Source organism: Nyctibius grandis, chromosome 4 (assembly GCF_013368605.1).
Source record: "Nyctibius grandis isolate bNycGra1 chromosome 4, bNycGra1.pri, whole genome shotgun sequence".
Lineage (NCBI taxonomy): Eukaryota > Metazoa > Chordata > Aves > Nyctibiiformes > Nyctibiidae > Nyctibius > Nyctibius grandis.
Window position 1 is genome coordinate 49479249 of NC_090661.1, and position 20900 is coordinate 49500148.

The following is a 20900-nucleotide window of genomic DNA, read 5'->3' on the forward strand; positions in this document are numbered from 1 at the left end:
GCCTTCCTTCTGTTGTCTCACATGCCTGCACCCTTTGGTGTGCAACCCAGATAACAGATTGTAGTTGGTCACTGTTATTGTCTTGCTTTTATGTTCTTGCTGAAAGCCTTCTCTATATCTAAATTAATCTTTTTAGTGATGAAGTAGGAGTCATTTTTGGCCAAGCATAGGTAAGATAGGAAAGCTAGTTCTAACATGTTTTGTTTCAGGTTACAGTAAACCCATCAAATTTGAGGCACTATACAGTAGGATAGAAGGACTTAAATTAGGAATCCTGAGGTTGGGAAGGAGTCAGCAGTTCTCAGAAGGGTTAAAAACAAATATTCTGTCTTGACACAGAACTGGGATACCTCAGTCCCTAAGTTTTCATTATTTCTTAGGAGATTTATTTTCTCTATCCACTGTCTTTGCTTGCAAAGAAATACTTGTGTGTTGCCAGATTTGTAGCGTACATCAAAACAAGCATGATATTCCTGTTAATTCATCCATGCAGTGACTGCATTTTCTGTGGTAGAAAGAGAAACAAAACTAGGTGAAGAGAAGCTGTAAAGCAAGAGTATAAAGTCTAATTGGAGTAATATTTTAAAGGAGAAGATTAAAGGGAAGGGAAGTGAGAGACAGGAAGGTTGTAATTTAAAGAAATACACGATTTAGCAAGAGAACTGTAGCTTGGATTTTATTCCTGAATTTTAAAAATAAGAAATAAGACAGCATTAAACAACTGGATCCTTATCAGGATTCATTAGTGCGTCCACCCAATGCAGATTTTATGTTTTTTCCCTTTATCATTGTCTTGAGAGATCTCTCAGCCTTCTTTGAGGAATCTCTGCCCTTTCAAATGACATAAATTTGCAGTTCTGTTGGCACTGAATAAAAGAAAAAAGATTTTGTCCTCTGCCTCTACTTCATTCTCTCTCCCAAGTACACGTTTGTGAGGAAGTTGGATTTTAGGAAGCTGGACAGTTAGCTCTCGACAGCAGAACTCCAGGGACTTTTTGAGTGCTCTGTTTTGTGTGCTGTTTGTGAGTGTTGTGGCCCGGTAAGTGTATATAAAATAAAAAGTTGGTTCTGAAACCCTGATGACTGTGCTGGGGTTTTCCTTCAGAATAGTTCCAGTCCCTAGGACTGAGCGCCTCTGAACAGTTGAGGCATATCTTCTGGTTTAATTTCATTTGAAAGGAATCCAGTTTGTATTCCCTGAGAGCATTTCAGTGTGGGAACCAAAGCGTAGCAAGTGGAAAGAGTTGGGAGGTACACCTCAGAGGCATGCTCCTGATTCAAACCAAAGTGCTGATGTAGATGGATCTTACCGCACAGCTGGAGCTCGACAGAGGAGCTCATTCTTTCATTACCCCTTCCCATACCAGTGTTGCTTAAGTAGTCAAATTTCTGTTTTCTACTCTCTCTTATCTGTTCACATTACCAATGCCATTCACCATGTAACTGGCCCAGGAAAGGAGGCCATGTGGGAGTGGACATGATCATTCAGGACACAGGGAAAGATAAGGTTACTTTCTTTATCAGCAAGGCTGGTTTATGCCAGTGTTAAGTCTTCACTGAATTATGTCTTTAGTAGTCTATGTGAGATGAAGTCATTCTTTCTCACCGGTCGTTGCCTGAAACAAAAGCTTTCCAAAAGCACAGGTTAAAGTGATAGTGGTCTAGATTGTCCTACCTATCTAAAATGTGAAAGGCATGAAGTCTCTCTTGCTACAATATATTTTTCATTTACTTGGTGGAAAGATCTGAAAATGCTTGGTTAGTACCAGGCAGGTGATGTGAGACAGCTGAAATTATATACAACATCTGTATATTAGATTTAATAGATACTGTATGTCTCATCTCATCTATTTTAACTGTAGAGAAGGAATTATGGTGGTGGAAATGTGAAATACTTATGTTGGTCTTCCTCTTCTGATACAATTGAATGATATGCATGGTTCCATCTTACCCTTCTTTTACTAAAAGTCTTCTGTGACTAAAAAGATACAAATTGAAATGTGGGGGCTTTTGTATTGCTGTTGAAGACCACTGGATACTTTAACCAGGTGCTGAGTATTTCTCAGTGAGGTGATGCTAACTCTGCCCTGCTTGCATGCTCTTTTGATTGTACTAAATTAGAATATTGGTTGCAGCCTAATAAGATTCAAAATATAGAGATCCTAATTTTTTTCTTTAGTACCCACACAAAACTATTGTAGGTGTTTTAAAAATGCAGTAGTACAGTAGGCTGAACAGAACTTGAGTTAAGTCAGCATCAGGGATTTTACAGGGCTTTTGGGGCAGGAGAAATGGAGCAGAGCTGTTTTGACAAGAGGGGACTGAACTGCAAATACGTAATGGAAAGGGCATTTAGTAAGTAAGGAAACTGAAGCTGGTTTAAATATGTTATATGACACCCTGTGGCCCATGATGGGTCCTATTGTAAGTTTCTGTGAAAAACAAAAAACAGGCTTAATTTTTAGCTACATGAATGTCCACAGCTCCAGCTGTCTTTAAATGGAGTGTTCGTACTCAGTATCTCTAAAAATGGTTATACCCATCTCTACAAATCAAATTCCTTAAGTTTTCCACAATTGTGACTACTGAACTAGAGTTCATAGTCTGCTTTGAAACAGGTCATTTCTTGTTCTACTCAAGCCATTTATCAACTTTCCTTTGATATTTTCAACCACGTTCCACAAGTGACATGATCTTTTTGTTCCATGAAGTCCATTTCCCACCTCATCCCTCTACTGGAGGGACTTTGAGGAGGGTGATATTTCTTTTCTTTTCTTCATTCTTTTGGGTTTATTTAGTTTTTATCAGCAACATTTTCTTTCTCTCCCTTTGTGATTTCCCAGCCGTGAGATAAATAGCCTTGTATCTTACAAGCTAAATACAATTACTGCTATCAAAACTGGAGTCTTTCTCTCCCTGTAAACGTCTCTTGGAAGCTGATAAACTGTTCAAGGCAAACTGCAGGCTTCTGCCTAATCCTGAGATTAAACATAACCACCCAGAAGACAGCAAGAGATAATTGGGGGCGGGGGGGGGTGGGGGGGGGGGTGGGGGTTGGGTGTAGGCAGGCAGGAGAGGAAGAGAGGAGGAGAAAGTGAGATCCTCTCCTGAGATATTAAGAGGACATACACAAGGCTCAAGGTTATTTGTAAAGGAATTACAAAAAACACACAAGAGCTTGTTATGATGAGGAATTTCTGAAGATAATGCAGTGATTGTTGTAGTTGTTAAAGACAAAATTTAGCAGAGATTTGTTTGATGTAAAGCATAGAGGGGAGCTGTAGAAAACAGCTCCCAGCCATGAGTGCTGATTTTTATATATTAGTCCCCGTCTTGTCCTGGAAACAGGAGGTCTCACAAGGTTGCATCCAGATTCTTTATGCATCCTGGCTTGGGTTCATCTCAGTGGCTTTATGCTGAATATGGTGAGACAGTAGATTTCCCACGAGTAAAGCAAGGGACTGAGCCAGCTTTCTGTGCTCTGTGTTTTGCTACCTGCTGACCATCTGAACAAGAGTAACTTAACCCTTCTGTTTGTGAAACAGAGATAACACTAATCTTCTAGCAAATAAGAGTACCTTAATTACTGAGGAATAGTATGTTATACCTGTAGAAGTTTTCAATTATAAGCACGGCAAGGTTACCAAAGACAGTCTCTATGACTCAGTCCAATACAGTTGAAAAAAGCAGCCTCGTTTCTAGAAATATAAGTTCTTCTTGTTTTTTTATCAGTGACATTTTCATTTTCTCGCTCTGTATTTTTTTTAAGGTCTTGTGTTTCTGAAAGCTTGTCTGTATTTTTTACTGTTACCAATTGGCCTAATATGGAATATTACCTCTCACAGCTTTGCTTTATTTAATTTATAATGCATTAGCCAGGAAGAAGAAAGTAAGTTTGGATGATCTAATAGTAGCATCACTGGAGGATTTAAGAGAAGACTGCATATCCTTTCTTCAGCTGATGTGTGCTCTGAAACTGGAAATAATATGCAATATTGTGATTATTAGTTCTCTTGAGGTCGGTAATGCAGAGTCTAATGCTGGTTAGGACATTAACAAACTCAAAACCAGAACTAACTGGTATGTCTGTGTCTTCGCAACAAGTTCTTCCTTTCTAACTTTGTACTTATCCCTGCACAGTACCCCTGCACAGCTCATGTTGCACTACTTCCGTGATTTCAGTGATTTCCAAATGTTTGGTAGCTGAGCCTTATTAGAGGAAATAACTTGAAATAACACTTTGGCCATAACAACCCCATACAGCGCTGCAGGCTGGGGGAAGAGTGGTTGGAAAGCAGCCCCGTGGAAAAGGACCTGGGGGTATTGGTGGACAGCCGGCTGAACATGAGCCAGCAGTGTGCCCAGGTGGCCAAGAAGGCCAAAAGCATCCTGGCTTGTATCAGAAATAGTGTGGCCAGCAGGACCAGGGAAGTGATTGTCCCCCTGTACTCAGCACTGGTGAGACTGCACCTTGAGTACGGTGTCCAGTTCTGAGCCCCTCACTTCAAGAAAGACATTGAGGTGCTGGAGCGAGTCCAGAGGAGGACAACAAACTGGTGAAGGGTCTAGAGGGTATGTCCTATGAGGAGCAGCTGGGGGTGCTGGGATTGTTTAGCCTGGAGAAAAGGAGGCTGAGGGGAGACCTTATTGCTCTCTACAACTACCTGAAAGGAGGGTGTAGCGGGGTGGGGGTTGGCCTCTTCTCCCAGGCAGCTAGCAACAGGACTAGAGACATAGCCTCAAGGTGCATCAGGGGAGGTTCAGGTTAGACATTAGGAAAAATTTCTTCACAGAAAGGGTTATTAGGCATTGGAGTGGGCTACCCAGGGAGGTGGTGGAGTCACCATCCCTGGAGGTGTTTAAGAAAAGACTGGATGTGGCACTTAGTACCATGGTCTAGTTGACACAGTGGTGTCAAAGGTTGGACTTGATGATCCCAGAGGTCTCTTCCGACCTAGTTGATTCTGTGATTCTCTGTGCTTTGCAGAGCCTGGCTCCTCCTCCTCCAAATTCCCTCTGTCACTTCCAGAGCAATTTTGGCATCTCCTCTTTCCCTCTTCTTTCCACCCCTACCACCCACAACTCTGGTTTCTGCCTTCTTGCATCCCTTTGGCTCTTCCTTCCCTCCTTCAGACTTGAGGCTGTTATGATCTCCTCCTCGCTGCTACTGAAACCAAGGTAATAGTAAGAAGCTTGGCTGAAGCTGTCTCCATGAAGAGGCACGTGGATCTTGTACTTGTCTACTTGGAGTCATTAATAAGTCCCATTGCTTGATGTGCAAGCTGAAGGGATTTCTTTGTGGTACTGCCAGATCCCACTGTGGTCTTAATATTTTCCTATCCAAATGCCCTTGTGAGTGGGTAATGAGTTAGGAACAAGAGCACTGAATTTTGATTAGTCCTGTGGGCTGAATGCAATCCCCAGGGTTCTTGTCATACACTTGTTTGTGGGTTTTGATTTTTCATATTGTGCTCATTTTGCGTGTCTTAAATGAGCTCTCAGATGCTTCCTATCAGCATGAATTGGAGACGGCACGTAAAGTGCCTTTGACAGATTTACCATGTTTCATAATGAGCCTAAAACATATAAAAAAAACAGGGTTAATAAAACAGCATTGGAGAAGCACATTTTGAAGGCAGTAACTGTGACATATGTTGAAAGATCTGCCAAGAGGGATGATTAAAGCATGACAAGTTGATGAAATCAAGAGTTGATTGTAGCTTGTCACTGCAGGGCCATAACATCTATAATATATTTATAAGGTTGGAAAATAAATAAATACAGCTACATGATATAAACACTCAGTTTTTGTCCCCTGTATCCACTGAGGTGTAAACCTATACACATTAAGTCACCAACAAACAAACGTACTTTGGAATTTGTGTAAACACACCCATATTAATACATGTTAATGCACGTGCGTCCATACTGGATGATGGGATAGGATCTGACATAATAAGTAAGTTATGTAAATGTTACCACTACACTCACAGTTTAACTTCTGTGTACTTCTTGTTTTGCTTTTTCATAGGAAGGATGATGCTGTGATTTGTTTCCACTTTGCCCCTGTCCCCAAACACTTGCATGGAAGTGCTGTCGGACTTGTCTGTCTTCCGAATTCTGTCTTTGAGGACAGAGGAGAGGAAAGACAGAGAGAAAAAGAACAAAGTGACTATATTGCGACTTCCAGTACTCATCCTTCCTGTTGAGGTTTCAGTTTTCAAAACTCATCCAGGCTCTTACAACACGCTGCACTCAGTCTACATGAGTTGCAGTCTTACCTTCTCCAAATACCTCAAACCCATGTGAGTGGTAGTCAATCAAGCACTGGCATTTCTGTCAGCTTGACATTAAGGAAGAGGGAGATGCATGTTTTTTATGAAGACATGTAGGATAACCAGGCAGAACAAACAGTACAGCATCATTTAACAGCAGTAGGGTTGAAAGAAGTTTACCTAAGGAAGGGTACATACAGAATAGTGTCTTCATGCAAGTAGCCATGACCATCTAATTCACACCTAGGATCCCACAGATAGTCATTGAGCTGTGGGAAAGAGGGGAGAAGAAATAAGAAGCATTCTTATGTAGCAGTCTCTGTTATTGCTACATAACAGTCACAGAAAAGGTTGTTCTAACATGTAAATACATGCCACAGAGGCAATACTAATTTTAATTTAGCCAGAGTATTTTCTCTTATTTATAGCCTGGATAAAGAAAATACTATCAGAAAGTACTGACAATTTGAGGAAAACTTTTTGTCGGTGCTATCCAAAAGAAGAGAGATGTGCATTATATTGCTGTATGCTGTTAGTTGAATTAGTGTAGCATCATTTTTGCATCTTCCTGAATCAGACTAGATGTCCAATATGTCAAATCTATGGGCAAATACCATCAGAAGAAAATTTGCTTTAATGGTCAAAATGACACATATGTCCTATGGTCCTGGATTTGGGATGGTTTCTATTCTGTTACCCCAGAGCCTGTTTTCCAGCTAATCAGCTTCTCTAGGTGGAGAGCAGCCAAGTGTCTGATGCTTCAGCCAATTACAATAACCCACCGTGGCAACAACAAAAATATGCCCCAAAAGATGTCCTTCTAAAAAAAATTATCCTACTGTTATGCTTAGTTTGTGACCTGACATATGAGGTCACATAAGCTGTACGTGTTTGTATCATGTCTACACTCATTACATTTGTATTACTCTGTTGGAAAGCAAATGCTTTCTTTTTTCGCATTAATTTATCCAGGGAGACATGATCATGTGGAAATACTCCCACTCCCTCTCCAGCTGGCATTTGGTAGAAGTTACTCTGCTGTATTGTGAGCACATTCCTCGGCCAAAATTTAAAACAAACCAAGACAAAACAAAACCTAGGCAGTTTAGTGGCATCTCTAATTTTTCTCCGTTTCTCTGATTCTTTTTTCCATTGATGATCTTGATTCTCGAATCTCAGTTCTTTCCTCTTAGCCTCCAGTCCTACAGACCAGGATGCTTTGTAAGAGAAATTCTTGCATCACAGAGGGAATGTGTACCCATGATAAAAGTCATGTTAACCTTTGACAATGGTAGTATGATATGTAGTATAACTCAGGAGATGAGCTTTACAATTCCACATCCTGGGCTTGCCTCTATGTCTACAACGATGACTTAAAGTGTGCCAAGATATAGTATCCACAGGGCACTGATGCATCTTTCTAGCTAGTTGTTCTCATAACCCTTCTTGCATATGACATAATAACCCTGGGCTGAGGGATTTCCCTGAATATTTGGATTACATTCATTCTAGCACTCACTACAGATCTTTGAGTCCCCGTCCCTGAGATACTATGGTGCAAAAAAGGCGTATTGCATTCACAGAGGGATCCAAGCCATGTTTTTTTCCTTGTATCTCTTTGACAGCCAGTATGCTTCTTGCTAAAATCATCACCACGCCATTTTCCAGGAATTGTAATAAATGCTAAGAGATGTAGGTATATCCTGATAGCTTGGTCTTGCTAACAATTCCAGGCTAAAGTGTACAGCTGCTCATATAAGCCTGATTATCCTAACTGTGTGAATGCGCAACTATCATGAGCTGTTCTCATCTGTTTGTGTCCATTGGTCCATGGTTGAATGAATGCTCAGGTACCAAGCATAAGCAGTACCATCAAAACTTTCTGATAAATTTCTCCTTCGCTGGAGTAAGATGAATTATTATTGGTTCAGTCATCTGATGATATATATATATAAAAATGTATCTGTATAGTGTAGTGCAGAGAAAGATGGAGAAATATTTCTCAAATGGAGAATCAGGCTAAATAAGATTGCTGGAAAGTAAGAATCCTGCTAGACAGCAGAGTGCAATGAGCTCCCAGACATTAATATAGTTACATTTCTCTCCTGGGTTAGTTCTGTTTCAGTTTTCCTGGTCAAATTGAGTTGTTATAATATATTCTCTTTCTTCTCTCCCTCCCTGGCTCTCCTTCTGTCCCTGTCTCTCTCTTATACACACATACACACACAAACACGCAATAAGAGTGAGCAAACAAACATCTGGCCTGAGGGATCAGAGGCTTGAACAACTTTGTGCTTTCCTGATATTATTGCCTGCGCAAAGAACAGTGCCAGCTGTAATCCCAGGTTGGCACAGCTGACATTCAGTGACAGAAGGGGCTCATGCATCCACATCAGCCTTTTCCATGCTTCCTAAAAGGCACTGGAAAGCACAAAGTCATTGAAATCCAATCCTGTGGACTGAAGCAGAGCAACTGTGTGAGAAGATGGTCAGAAATGAAAGAGGCCAGTCATGGTACTGGGAGCCACAAGTTCCTGAATTGGAACTATATATTGGAAATTCCTATAAAGCCTTGGCTTTCTAGATATCATTCCCTGTGGTCTTGGGCAATGCTTTTACCACTCTGTGGCTCAGTTTTCCAATCAGTAAAGTGGAGATAAAGCCCCAATTTACATTATCTTCAGGGACTTAAATAGAAAATATTCTACAATTCAGTGAGTGTGAAAACCTTTCTGGGTCAGTGAACTTACATCTTTGCTATTTACTGAATACCTGGAGCACCCTGGAGACTGAAAACTCCAGTGTTGGGTTTGCAAAATCTTTTATATCTTTTTTCTTAAGCCCCACAAATTCACAGTTGGTAAGATTCACTCTGCATAACAGTCTGTCATGTGCAGACTGAGTGGTATTTTACCCCTTCACTACTTAGCATTTCCATAGCAATTTCCAAAACTCAGGTCACTTCCAAGAAAGAAATTTATTTAAAAGGTTGCAGTAGGAAAAATATATTTACAGAAACTACAAGTTCCTTTACCCATGTGTCTACCTTACTTCTGACACAGTGTTATTCAGTAATTATTTTTTTCACCGTATGGACGTTTCCTGTGCCTCTAGTTCATGGCTTGGCTTTGTGAGTGGCACCTGTTTTTGAGAAGACTTACTGGGTTACTACAGGGTCCTGGAATTCTCTTTTCCTTTTTCTAAGCTGATGCAAACAGAAGAATTGATTTAAAGAGGAGGCAAAGATCGCTGATTTGTAGCAATTAGAGATGGGAAAGGCCTGTTTGGTCTCATTCTGTAATCAACTGATATCCCCCACAACTTCATCAAGTGAAATTTTAAGTAATTGAAGAATTTCCCTGAGGAGACTCTAATACTGTCAATATGTAATCTTAATAGGAAGTGATTCTTAAAAACCAACTTCTTTCATCAGTTTCTTACTTGCTTTTAGTTATTTCCTGGCACTCACTCTAGAGGATGTGCCCCCTTCCACTGGGTTTTCACCTTTCTGTTATTTGTAACTGGTTAGCTTTCCAGTCCTCATTGGTGACATTTGACTAAACGCTTTATAGGCATTGCTCTCATTAATGTTACTGACTAAGCAGCCTCCCTATACTCAGCACTGTATTAATGGGAAAGGACTGTACATGCTTGCTTTATTTGTTATATATTCATCTCCCTCTATTATCTCCCTGATAATACATGCACAGGGAAATGAGATCCAGAAACACCTGAAGGTTTCTGGTGGAGCCAACCCAGCTTCGTCACTGCCAGCACCAAGGCAGAGACTGCAAGCCCTGCTGGAACTGAGCTGATTCCTGCATAGATACCAGAGTACCTTCCAACAAAGAGTCTTGTTTTCGGTGTAATTCCTGATAAACATAAAGAGGAGCCCTTCTTGAACGGGGAGCAAAGTGCACTGAGCCCCAAGTGATTCTGCAGGAATCAGTGCTCTTTCTAGCCCTACCTCCATGCTGGCTGTGTCAGACCTAAGGTAGCTGTCTACCTGAGTGCTCTTGTTTGCATGGATGTGATAGTGAGCCACTGACTCTTTATGAAGCAGGTTAAGGCCACAAGTTTTCTTACTTCAGATCCTGCACCATGCAAAGGCAATTGTTCTGTATTCAGTCTCATGTTGGTCCTGGAAGCAAAATAGCTGCACTCATGTAGCTCCAATGGCTAACGCAACATATGTAAGCTAGATCCAGTGTTTCTCTGCCCTGACTTTGCACAATCCACAAAACAGATAAGCAACCCCTAGATAAATGGGAGTTAATAGAATTTAAAGTGTCAATACAAATAAAGTGCTTTTGGCATTTGATTATTGCTGCTTGTTCCCACTGGGCTATATAAATCAGATCCTGACCTTTCCCAAAGGAGCAAAGAAGTGGGACGTGGGGACAGTAGGAGTGGATTTTATTCTGATCTTTGTTTCCTGTCTCTTTCTGCAAAATGAAATTCGTTGTTGTTTAAAATGGAAAGATCAATATGTAGTTTCAGTTGTTCTTTAATAGTCACTTTAGCCTTGGCTGCCTGATATGGGGCTTAATTTGGACCTGGTCAGTGAAAAAAACAATAATTTACAGTTTATTTACAAAACATCTCAAAAATCTGGTAATGTAGATACCCAAATCTGTAAGACAACCATCTCTGTAAGAAGGTTGAACTGGTAACTGCTTTCTCTATACTGTACACTAGTTCACTTTTCCAACATAAATCAAAAAAGAACTAAAGCAGACTGCTTTTATCTCATGCCCATGGCCTCAGCTTCTATAGGGCTGAAATGGTTCAGTATAATCTGCTCATATAAAGTAAGACCTGAATCACATTTTTCACAAGACTAACTTCTTTTTTTTTTTCTTTTGCATACTTGAAAAAGTTTGGTTAACCTTCTTCCACCTTTGCTAGTCTGAATTTTCTTTTTGTTTTGCTTCTATTGTGCTTCTGTGTTAGATTATTGGGGCAAGGCACTTATTTTCTCATTCATCCAAGACAGGATTGAAAAATTAATCTAAGGAAGGTTGAAATGTTACTGATCTTGTCCTGGGGCAGAGGGGTGAATTAGATGACTTCTCAGAGTCTTCTTTAGTCTTATTAATGTCACAGTGGCCCATGTTAGCTGCGTCTTCCAGACAGACATTTAAGGTCTAATCTCCTAGTTTGCCTCTGAATTTCCCAATGATTTTGGTCTGAATGCTGCTTTGCTTTGAATTAGAACCCCGTGTTTTTTTAGGCTAAAAAAGATAAAATAGAGAGTGGCAGCAGTGTAAAGCTTTTGGTTGAGGCAGTAGGAACTTAGAAACAATTCCAGTTGCCTGAGTAACTTTTGCTGTTGTAGTCTTGCTTGATAATTCTCTCACCTATTTTTAGTACTTATGTTACCGAGACCTCGTTGTCTTTTGTCATGAGGGCAGTGAGCTGAGGAGAGTTGCAGTGTGAAGGTCAGCTTTTAACTCCGGTCCACGGTGAGATGAACGGAAGAAAAGATGTGGCTCCCAGCAAACAATGTGATCAGAGGGAGTTGAAGTTAAAGTCAAGGGCATCCAGGACTAAGGGGAAAAGGAGGATAAGAATTAAAATGAGAATTCGATAGCAAAACATGCAACTTTATTGGACGGTGAAGGCAGTGTGAAAAACGTAATATCCAAGAGCTGAAGCAAAGATAAACAATGTCAAGACTTGGCTATTCTTCAGTCCCCTCAAATTAAATAAAATCCCAAATTTGAACTGATCTTCCATAGCATCCCTTGTTACACAAGGCAAAACTGAAGCTTTGCAAGAATTTGTAGAGGGACAGTTTGTGGTAGTTAGAAAGATTCCAGATCACTTGCCTTATAATTATTTTGTTTAGTTGCATGGTCGTCCTGTTTCATTTCTGTATAAGCCACATTTCTGGTTTCAGGTTTGGACTTTTTTCAAGTGTTTTATAAAAAAAATGCTGCTAGTAGAGATTGTTTTAACATGTTTTGATTTTTAATGCAAACATTCCCTATGTTATATAACATAAACCTCAATATAGTCTTACAGTAACGCAACAAAATAAACAGCTATACGTAAACAGGCCTTGATGCTAAAACTGATTGTAGTGTTATTATACCTTCCTGATTTACGGAAGGAGATGATTCTAGTCCTAAATGTGAACTTTACTAATAGGCTTGTCTCAGTTTCCTAGCTGAATACAAAATGTGAACAAATGGTGGTTGTAGTTCATATTGTGTTTGTATTTAGAACAAAATATGCACTTAAGGAAATGTGAAAAAGGAACAATTCAGTATACTGTAAGTGTTTAAGTGCAGCTGCCTGAAAACAGAAGTGGTTAAAGAGGTTCAGTGTGTGCCAATCACAAACATACTTCTGAAACTTTTATTCCCTTTATTAGATATTAGGGGAAAATGGTATCTTCTCCATGATGCATGCGAGTCTCCTTTTGCAGGGCACACAGCACTAGAAGAATTTTGGGCTGATATGAACTGAGTCAGTTTTATGTTAGTAGAGGATTTAGCCCTCAAAGGTAAACTTTGCAGGCTGTAGCAGGCTACCATGCCCCCTTCCCATACTGATGTCAATTAAGTGTACGTAAACCTTAGCGAAATTATGGGCATTCATAAAAACTCAAAGGGAGCTGGCATGAAAGGCCACTGGGTGAACTGAGCTATCAAACACTAACTGCTTACTAGCCCTTCTCCTACTGAAATTCCATCTACAATAAGGGAAAGAGAGGTGGAATCAGTTTAAACCTTGAGCACTGATATAAAAATGTTTTCTTAAATCATTCGTATTACCATATCGCCTTTCATTTAATAACCGCTCATTAGATAAAATGTCTCATTCTTTTTAGAGACTTATAAGCAATGAAGAAAATGTTGCTGCTCTAGCGTCTCTTCATAAAACAGCCTTTGGCCTTAATTTAGGACAGATGAACATTTTCTTATGGCACTCTTTTTAGCATCTTCACAGACTTGACAACACATCAGGTTGGATTAATATTCCACCTGGAAGCGAGTACTTTCTTTCTCTCCACTGCAATTTGCTGGAACCTTTCAGCTTTTCTCTTTCACACCAAAGAGGCAGTAAATCATCATGATTGGTATCTAGGTCAAGAAGCAACATTTTTCAGAGCTTCAATTGCTCTTTTGCTTTCTTTGGTTTAAGAATACATTTTGGTTTAGAAATAAGCTTAATGAAATAAAGATTGTTTGTTTTCTTAAAGGAACGATGAGTGGAAAAGCAAAACATCATCCAACATTGAAAGGTTTTGGAAGAAAGTTCTGCTTTGCCCATGAGCAAATTTAAACTGTCATCCCCGGACTGTTGCACTGTATGAAAAGCGTTTCCTGTGGGAACTGCTAATAGTGATTAGCACAAGCAAATTCTTTTGATTTTTTTGCCATTTTAGTTTGATCTAAATTGAAGATTATCAAGAGCTAAAGCTAAAAGTCAATCTGATCTGTTTATCTGTATAGTCCATGCAGCAAGGATACTGAGAGCTCCAGAAAAAAGACAGAAGACTGGCAACCGATCATATTTAACCAACAGGATCTGATTTTTATGATTGAGGTACCAGGTTTTCTTGGGGGAAAGAGGGACAAACAAAAAAATAGGGTTCTTCTGCCAGATTCCTCTCCAAATTATTTAGTCCTCAGGAATGTCTGTGGACTAATATTCAGATTAAACAAGATTCAGGGATCTAAAAGATTTCAAAATGTTACCATTAAAATCCTTAAGGTCATAGGATCCTGGATCCTTATCAGTTTGTTGGAAAACTGAGGTCTGTGTGATACTTAGGAGATGCAGCAGGATTTCTGTTAATTGTACATATGAGTACTAAATGGAGTAAAAGACTTGTATCATCCCAGTCTTCACAGAGCTGGATTTGGCTGTGCTTTAGAATTTTGCATGAGAAAGGAGAAAAAATAGGTGAAGGAATGCATTTCTGAGGTACAGGTCTTTAGAAGAAGCTAAGTCGTGAAGCAGATCATAAGTCATATTAATATACAGGAATTTATTACGCAGATGAAGGAAAAAGAAGGAAGGTTATTTTAAATGAGCAGTTCCTATTGGTACTTATATCATTTAAGCAGCTAGAACCTATGTGAGGAAAAATATTTAGTAAATCACAAGTAGCAAAACTAAGCAACACAACTTTACTATAACAAATTGTATCCTGCAGACCTTTGAGACCCATGTTGATTTTGAATGCAAAAGAACTATGGGATTAAGCATATTTTCTAAAATAAATTTAAATGGCTCTATTTTTACTGTGTATTCTTTTCTGAAGTACAGCCTTGAATCAGAGCTGGACTCAAAGAGAAAAAAAGGGAACATCTAGATTAGTTGTGTGAAGGCATTGTTTGAACATGTGTATTATTCAGCTCTAGAAAGGCATTGCATTGAGGTCACAAAATATTGTTACTGAAAATTTCTGTGTATGAAGATGGACAAGAATCCCCCTTAATCACATCATGGCTCAGCTGTCAGAGGTCCAACGAGCTTACTTCATGTTGAATTTATGTTACTTCATGTTGCAAACCGTGATATTTCCTTTTTGAACTCTCATACCAAATGCTGTGTTTAATTTTAAAAGCATAACTCAAAGTCAATGTTAATTTAATAATTGTATGGTTTTATTGATTTTTAATGACTATCTCAAGCACTTAATAATGGAAAACTTGTTCTTTAACTCTCTGTTGTAACTGGCTAGTCAGTGAACACATTCTCATGCACATGTTTTTAAAAATCATTCTTACTAATGTCTGAAATAAAATTTAAAAACATAACAAAAAAGAATAGGTCAGGTACTAATGTTGCAATTTAAACCTATGTGAATTTTCTAATGTTCTTCAATTTTTCATAGCTTTTAAAGGTATGATTTTTATACGTATTTTAATCTTGCTGAATATATCTGCCTAATAATAAAAATAATAAAATTAAATTAAACCTGATTTTTAAAAAGAAATCTTTAAAGGTGTGGTGGAGAATAGTTGTCATTTCTGGCTTTCTTGAAGGTCTAGAACTATCTTACACAAAACTCATTTTTCCCTGTCATGTCTTCTTTCACTGTCCCACTTCATTTTTTACCTTAGTCTTGCTGGCCTGTTCCTGTCAGATGCCCTACTTATGAGAAATTTCAATCCACTACATTTTTTCCTTTCTACAGTCAGCTCTCCACACAGAGGAAGCAGCACTCCATGCCAGCCACTGGCTGACTCTTGTGTTCCTGTGAACTGTGGATCATTCTTTATTCTGAAAAAGATCTCATTGCTGCCAGTAAAAGGTTGCTTATGTACATACTGAAATGAAGCCAGTGGAGTTTTTGGTTCCGAGTAAAGTGTGTTATAGAATTTCTTTAGCCCTGTAGAAAATGTTCTTGCCCATCAATCAAGATTTCAATGCAGTCATCTTAACCAGAAGTCCTTATTCAGAACATACGCTATAAAGTGGGGAACGACCTCCATTTCTATGGAAACCATATCTTTCTATATCATGTGCAATATAGATGTAGTAACAGACTCTTTATAAGTGTTCAAGTCTGGGCTGACAGGCAAATTTAGGCGTTCACAAAGAAACTTAGGTATTTAAGCCCCATTGAAATACTTCCCGAGTGTCTTTCAGGACCTAGTGCTCCTTTCTTACACAGAGAAAAATAGGCACACTGCAACAGACCAAAATATCCTAAAGAAGATGCAGAATTTCTATGATTGCATTTGCGAAATTTAGCTGGTTTGGTGAAGGAGAGCATGGATTAGTGTGTTGAGAAAAGATCTAATGGATAAGCAGAATGCCTTGCTAACTGATCTTAAAAAAGAAATTGTTTTTGTAGTGAGCTTCCCTTAATTACTTTTGTTTCTCTTCTCCCCAAAACAGCAGGTCTGCTTCCCTGTCCTGTGAGTGTAAACTTCCCCTAGGCTTAAATGAACTTGCAGGAAAGGGACCTATCCTTTAGGTTAAGAAACAGCCTATATTAGTCATCAGTTTATTATTAATAAACAGATCAAAAATTGCTTTGTTAATATTTCTGTCTCTTTAGCTTTAGGTGGGTTTTTTTTGTTTTGTTGTTTATATTATCTCAGCTGCTCTTTATCATTTTTTTTCTTAGATCCTGGACTGAACATGATTCAAATTTTATGTTTATGAATCTGTATTATTAGAAGTACAGAACTGATTATTGGTACTTTTTGTTGGTGCTGATATGAATTAAGAGAGGTGGGAATGTACTTAAAGGTAACTTAATGTCTGTGAGTGACTCCAAGCCACAACAGTACATTGTTTAATATTATTTGATAAATTACTGACAGAGTATGTTTCCAATATTTTATCTTTTCCTTCTAGTTTATCTGAGTAACCAATTGTACATGGCGGGCATCTGAGGTGGCATAGAGAAACTGGTACATCAGTGTGTGTCAGTTAGTGCTTAGATCTTTCTACAATGGGGAATAGCCGTTTCCCACAATGGATCTGTTACATGGAATGAAAAAAGTAGGTGACCTTCCAGGAAGGTGATAAGGAATCAGGCCAGTAAAACAGCTCTTAAATGTTTTTGCTTTGTTTTACCTGTTGCCCCAAATAAGCAACAAGGCTTCTATGTGTTCATAATTATTATAGTTTTATATATATGTATATAGATACTAGCCCAAATCCAAATTGCTGTTTTCCTTACAGCTGGGCTTAAAGAGATACAGATGATGATTTTTACAAAGATCATTTAAGATTAGGTCCATCTTTATTACATGTGAATCCTTGTGGGATTATAGCTGGTGTGTCACTATAGTGCCTCTCACCTCTTTCTGAAAGTCAGCAGTAACAAGATGATGCTAGAGAAGACAGCTGTGGTCAGCAGGTACCTCATACAGACCGCCAGCATTTCCAAGTAACAGTTGCGCAGTAAGGATTATCGACCACATGAGATTTACCAGTCATATTGCTTGGAGTATGAAAGTGTCTGCTGTTGACTGGGTGGAGCATCTTGCCAGCTGTTAGTCATATATCTTTTTTTCCTTGGTGTGTCTTTACATTGAAAAAAGATTCCGGCATCTGTTTCAGAAAGTCAAATAAATATGAAGCCACTTTAGGTTATTTATATGTGGGTTTTTAAAAGCAGTACTGCAAATTGTGCAGAGCAGTTGCTGACTCTTGGACTGCCATTTATTCAAAACATATACTGGAGCACTGCAGATCTATTGAACTTCTGTTTATGGTAGCATTACTTCAGTAAGCTGAGGGCTTACTCTAGTTTTCTACAGTGTTATAATGAAGTTTGTAAAAGATGCGCTTTTTTATGCCTATCTGACTAATGAGGTTTTATAAAAATAATACTTGAAGGAGAAACTAGAATGAGTCAGAAAGTGACTGTAGCTGAAGAAAATGAAAAAGCAGAATGATGACACTTTTTTGCTGTCACTCCTGACACGGTCAAAGTGAGCTGCTCCTTTCTACTAGAGGATGGACTAACCGATCTGAACTGTACAGTTTTTCAGTAGCCAGGGAATTTGGGCAAAGACTTTGTGTGAATCTTGTTCCTCTCTGTACTGTGCGAGTGATAAGAGCTTTCCTCCAAAACACACTTTACTGGATAATTCTATTATCCATCAACACAGAACAGTGGAACTGCACTTGCCAGAATTTACGTCTTGAGTAATTATTTCTGCTTTCATTTAAATTAGTTTCTAAGCTTCTGTTTTCTTCTGGCAACAGGCCCAAGTCTTTGGTAACTGGACACAAGCCTTCACATATCCTTAATTAACACCTCTTCCTCATTTTAAATTTTACCTCTCTTTTTTTCTATCTATCTTTCCACTCTTAGGGTTTTTTAAACTACTTCTATTACATCCTTTCAGCATTGATTTCTTATAATTTATTCCTTTGTTTTTTTCTGTTTGCTGGGTTGCTAGTCCTGACACGTGTCTTTTACTACTGCAGGAAGGTTTGTCAAAGTACTACTAACTGTGTGTTTCTGTGACTGACATATTGTGCCATGTCCTTGTGCAGTCAGATCTAGAGTCTGATCAAATATGTTTTAACTTATGGCACAGAGTTCACTCAAGGTCTCATGTCCCAGACAAATTACACATGCCTTCTAACCAATTTGGATAAAGAAATACTCTGAGGAGAATCTGAGATATATTTTTCGTAGGATTTAACTTCTTCGACCTTCCAGAACCTCAGACAATTGTATGTATAACTATTCTCCACTTTACTAAAGATAAATCTCTCTTTTCAAATATTTATATGTACACAGACGCGCACTTATTTATGCATAGCTAAATAAGGTCATAAAAAAAACCCAAAAAAATCTAGGATGTTTTAACTATTTCATTGACTTTTCAGATTGTTTTTAAGCTGTTTTTTAAACTTTAAAGGCAACACTGATAGTGAACGGTTCCAAATGGTAAAACAGAAAATCCCCTTCAAATATAACCGGCCCGTAGAGGAGTGGCTGCAGGAAAAAGGTAACAGTCATTAAAACTTTCATTTTAAACCCATTCGATTCTAAACCCTCATTTTTAAAGCCTGCAAATAAATGTTTCTTAAATGATAATTGCCTGCTGCATAAATGACTGTTTTAATTTTCATTATAATTTTTGTCAGCTTCCACCTGCCATATGTTGATAAATCATGCTATAATACATTGCTATTAAAATGCAGTTAAAGGGACGAAATTCTAAGCTTGCTATCATAGTAATGACAAACAAACAAGCAAAAATTCAGGAAACGTTTTCTAAAAAAATGAAGAACGAAGAGCAACAACATGTATTATGGCAATTTAACCACTGCATGATTTTCCTATTTTGATTTGTTTTTAAACTACATTTATATCTTTATTATCAAAGTTTTCTTAAAAAATTTTCAAACCTACTTGTTAAACCGCTTCCTCTAAGTTTCTCTTTTCTCATTAGTCTGATTAGCCACTATGGCAATGTATTTCCTAATTGTATTAAGATAAACAATTTTTAAAAATGTTGTAAAGAAAACATTTTATAACATTTTAATTTAAACTACAGTGAGAGAGACAGGGAAAGATGATTGTTCTGTTGCTTTTATGCTATGTCTGGAGTACAGTTTGAACAATCAAATGATACATTTATCTAAGTTGTAGGTCAAATTCTTCCTTAACTGAATCTCAGGCAGTGCTACTTAATTTTGTGGGTTTGCCTGGAGTAATTGGCCTCAGTTCAGCAGACAACTTGGTAACATGCATAAGTCCAGCTGGCTTGAGTGAGAGTTCTGCATACACTCTGTGACCTGTTGAAATGCGACTTGTGTCAGAACAGTAATGGCTTTTTATCAAGAATTTGGAGGGGGGGGAAAGAATCTTGGATGTAGAGCCCATTCCAAAGCCTGTTGAAGGTAACAGAATAACTCTTACTGATTGCAGCAGGGTTTGGGCTGGGCTGTTGGTAATACAATGGAGCTTAAGTCAGGAAGATCTCTCTCTACACTAAACGTGGTATTTAAAAAAAAAAAAAATCACTGCAACTAACTCCTTCCTTGAAGTGTAGAAAAAGCAGAGCACAATCTTCTTTTGTTTCCTTTTAAGAAAGTACTGCTGATAAAAGGGGATGACCTTTGAACTCAGATCTTGCATTTTCTGTGCTGACTTAGACTATGATTGTTAACAAGTTTTCCAAGAAGGAAAACCAATGTTTTGTAGGATTGGAAAAATATAATTTATGCTCTGTTTCAAACTTTTATCCTCAGCTGAATTAAAAAATTGATTTAGCCAGTATGAATTAAGTTAAGGTCACAAAGGATGTGGTTGACTACAGTCAAAATATTTTTACGTGAAGGGTCTGATCCTGCAAAGTGGTGTGCATACTCAGTTCCTGTTGACTTCAATGAGAGCTGACAGTGTTGCCCACTTTTCAGGTTTGGTCTACAACAGTGTAATGTTTGTAACTAAAGCTAAAGTATTTGTGAAAGTAAGACAAAAATATTTGTGTAACTAAAACAAATATTTTTTGACCACTATGGTTTTATGGAACAGTTAATTCAGCTGAATTGTAAATAAATTTTAAGATAAAGGTATACAGAAAATGCTTATTGAGTCTCAGTGGGTTGCCCTGTTAATTTACAAGATCAAACTAAAATAAACATATAAAGCTTAACTCTAAAAAGAGGATAATTTTGGTAAGTTTGAATTGCTAAAGTCCCTTTAACACTAAAGACAATGATTGCCTCAATTTTGTTAAAACAGATGCATGTCTGATTCCTTGATGCAATTCATGGGCTTGAAAAACTCACCTTTGTTTTCTTTTGTGTTTTTGTTTTGGCTTTTTTTTTCATTTTTGTTTTTGCACCAAATCTTTTATTTTATGTCACTGCTTCTCCAAGTTTGAGCTTATAAGCATGCCAAGGCACTTTCATTTGTAAGCCATCCTGAAGTTTTGAACTGAAGTCTACCTTTTGTGGATATTAATGCTTTGTTAAAAGACAATCACACATGCAGTAGGGTCTCAAAGAGACAATATTTGAGTGTTCAAACACTCTCAAAGCACTGGATGTTTTTAGGCTAGAAGGGTAGAGCCATGTTTTTACTAAAGTGAAAGGAAATTCAGTCTTCCCACTTTGTGTTAGGGAATGACATTGTGCAGTGTAACACCTGAGACAATATAGCTTTGTTCCTTCATT

At 38.3% G+C, this 20900-nt stretch overlaps 1 protein-coding gene across 27 annotated transcripts in view; it reads left to right on the forward strand.

Annotated features, from left to right (window-relative positions):
* Positions 1-20900, forward strand: part of NRXN3 (neurexin 3) — a 1063598-nt gene that overhangs the window by 924866 nt on the left and 117832 nt on the right. For 20 of the 27 annotated variants that reach the window (XM_068400267.1, XM_068400270.1, XM_068400271.1 and 17 more), the window contains one exon: positions 18632-18721. The exons of the other annotated variants lie outside the window; for them this stretch is intronic. In XM_068400267.1, coding sequence (XP_068256368.1) covers positions 18632-18721 — 90 coding nt within the window. The remainder of the gene's footprint in view (positions 1-18631; positions 18722-20900) is intronic. 27 annotated transcript variants of the gene reach the window in all.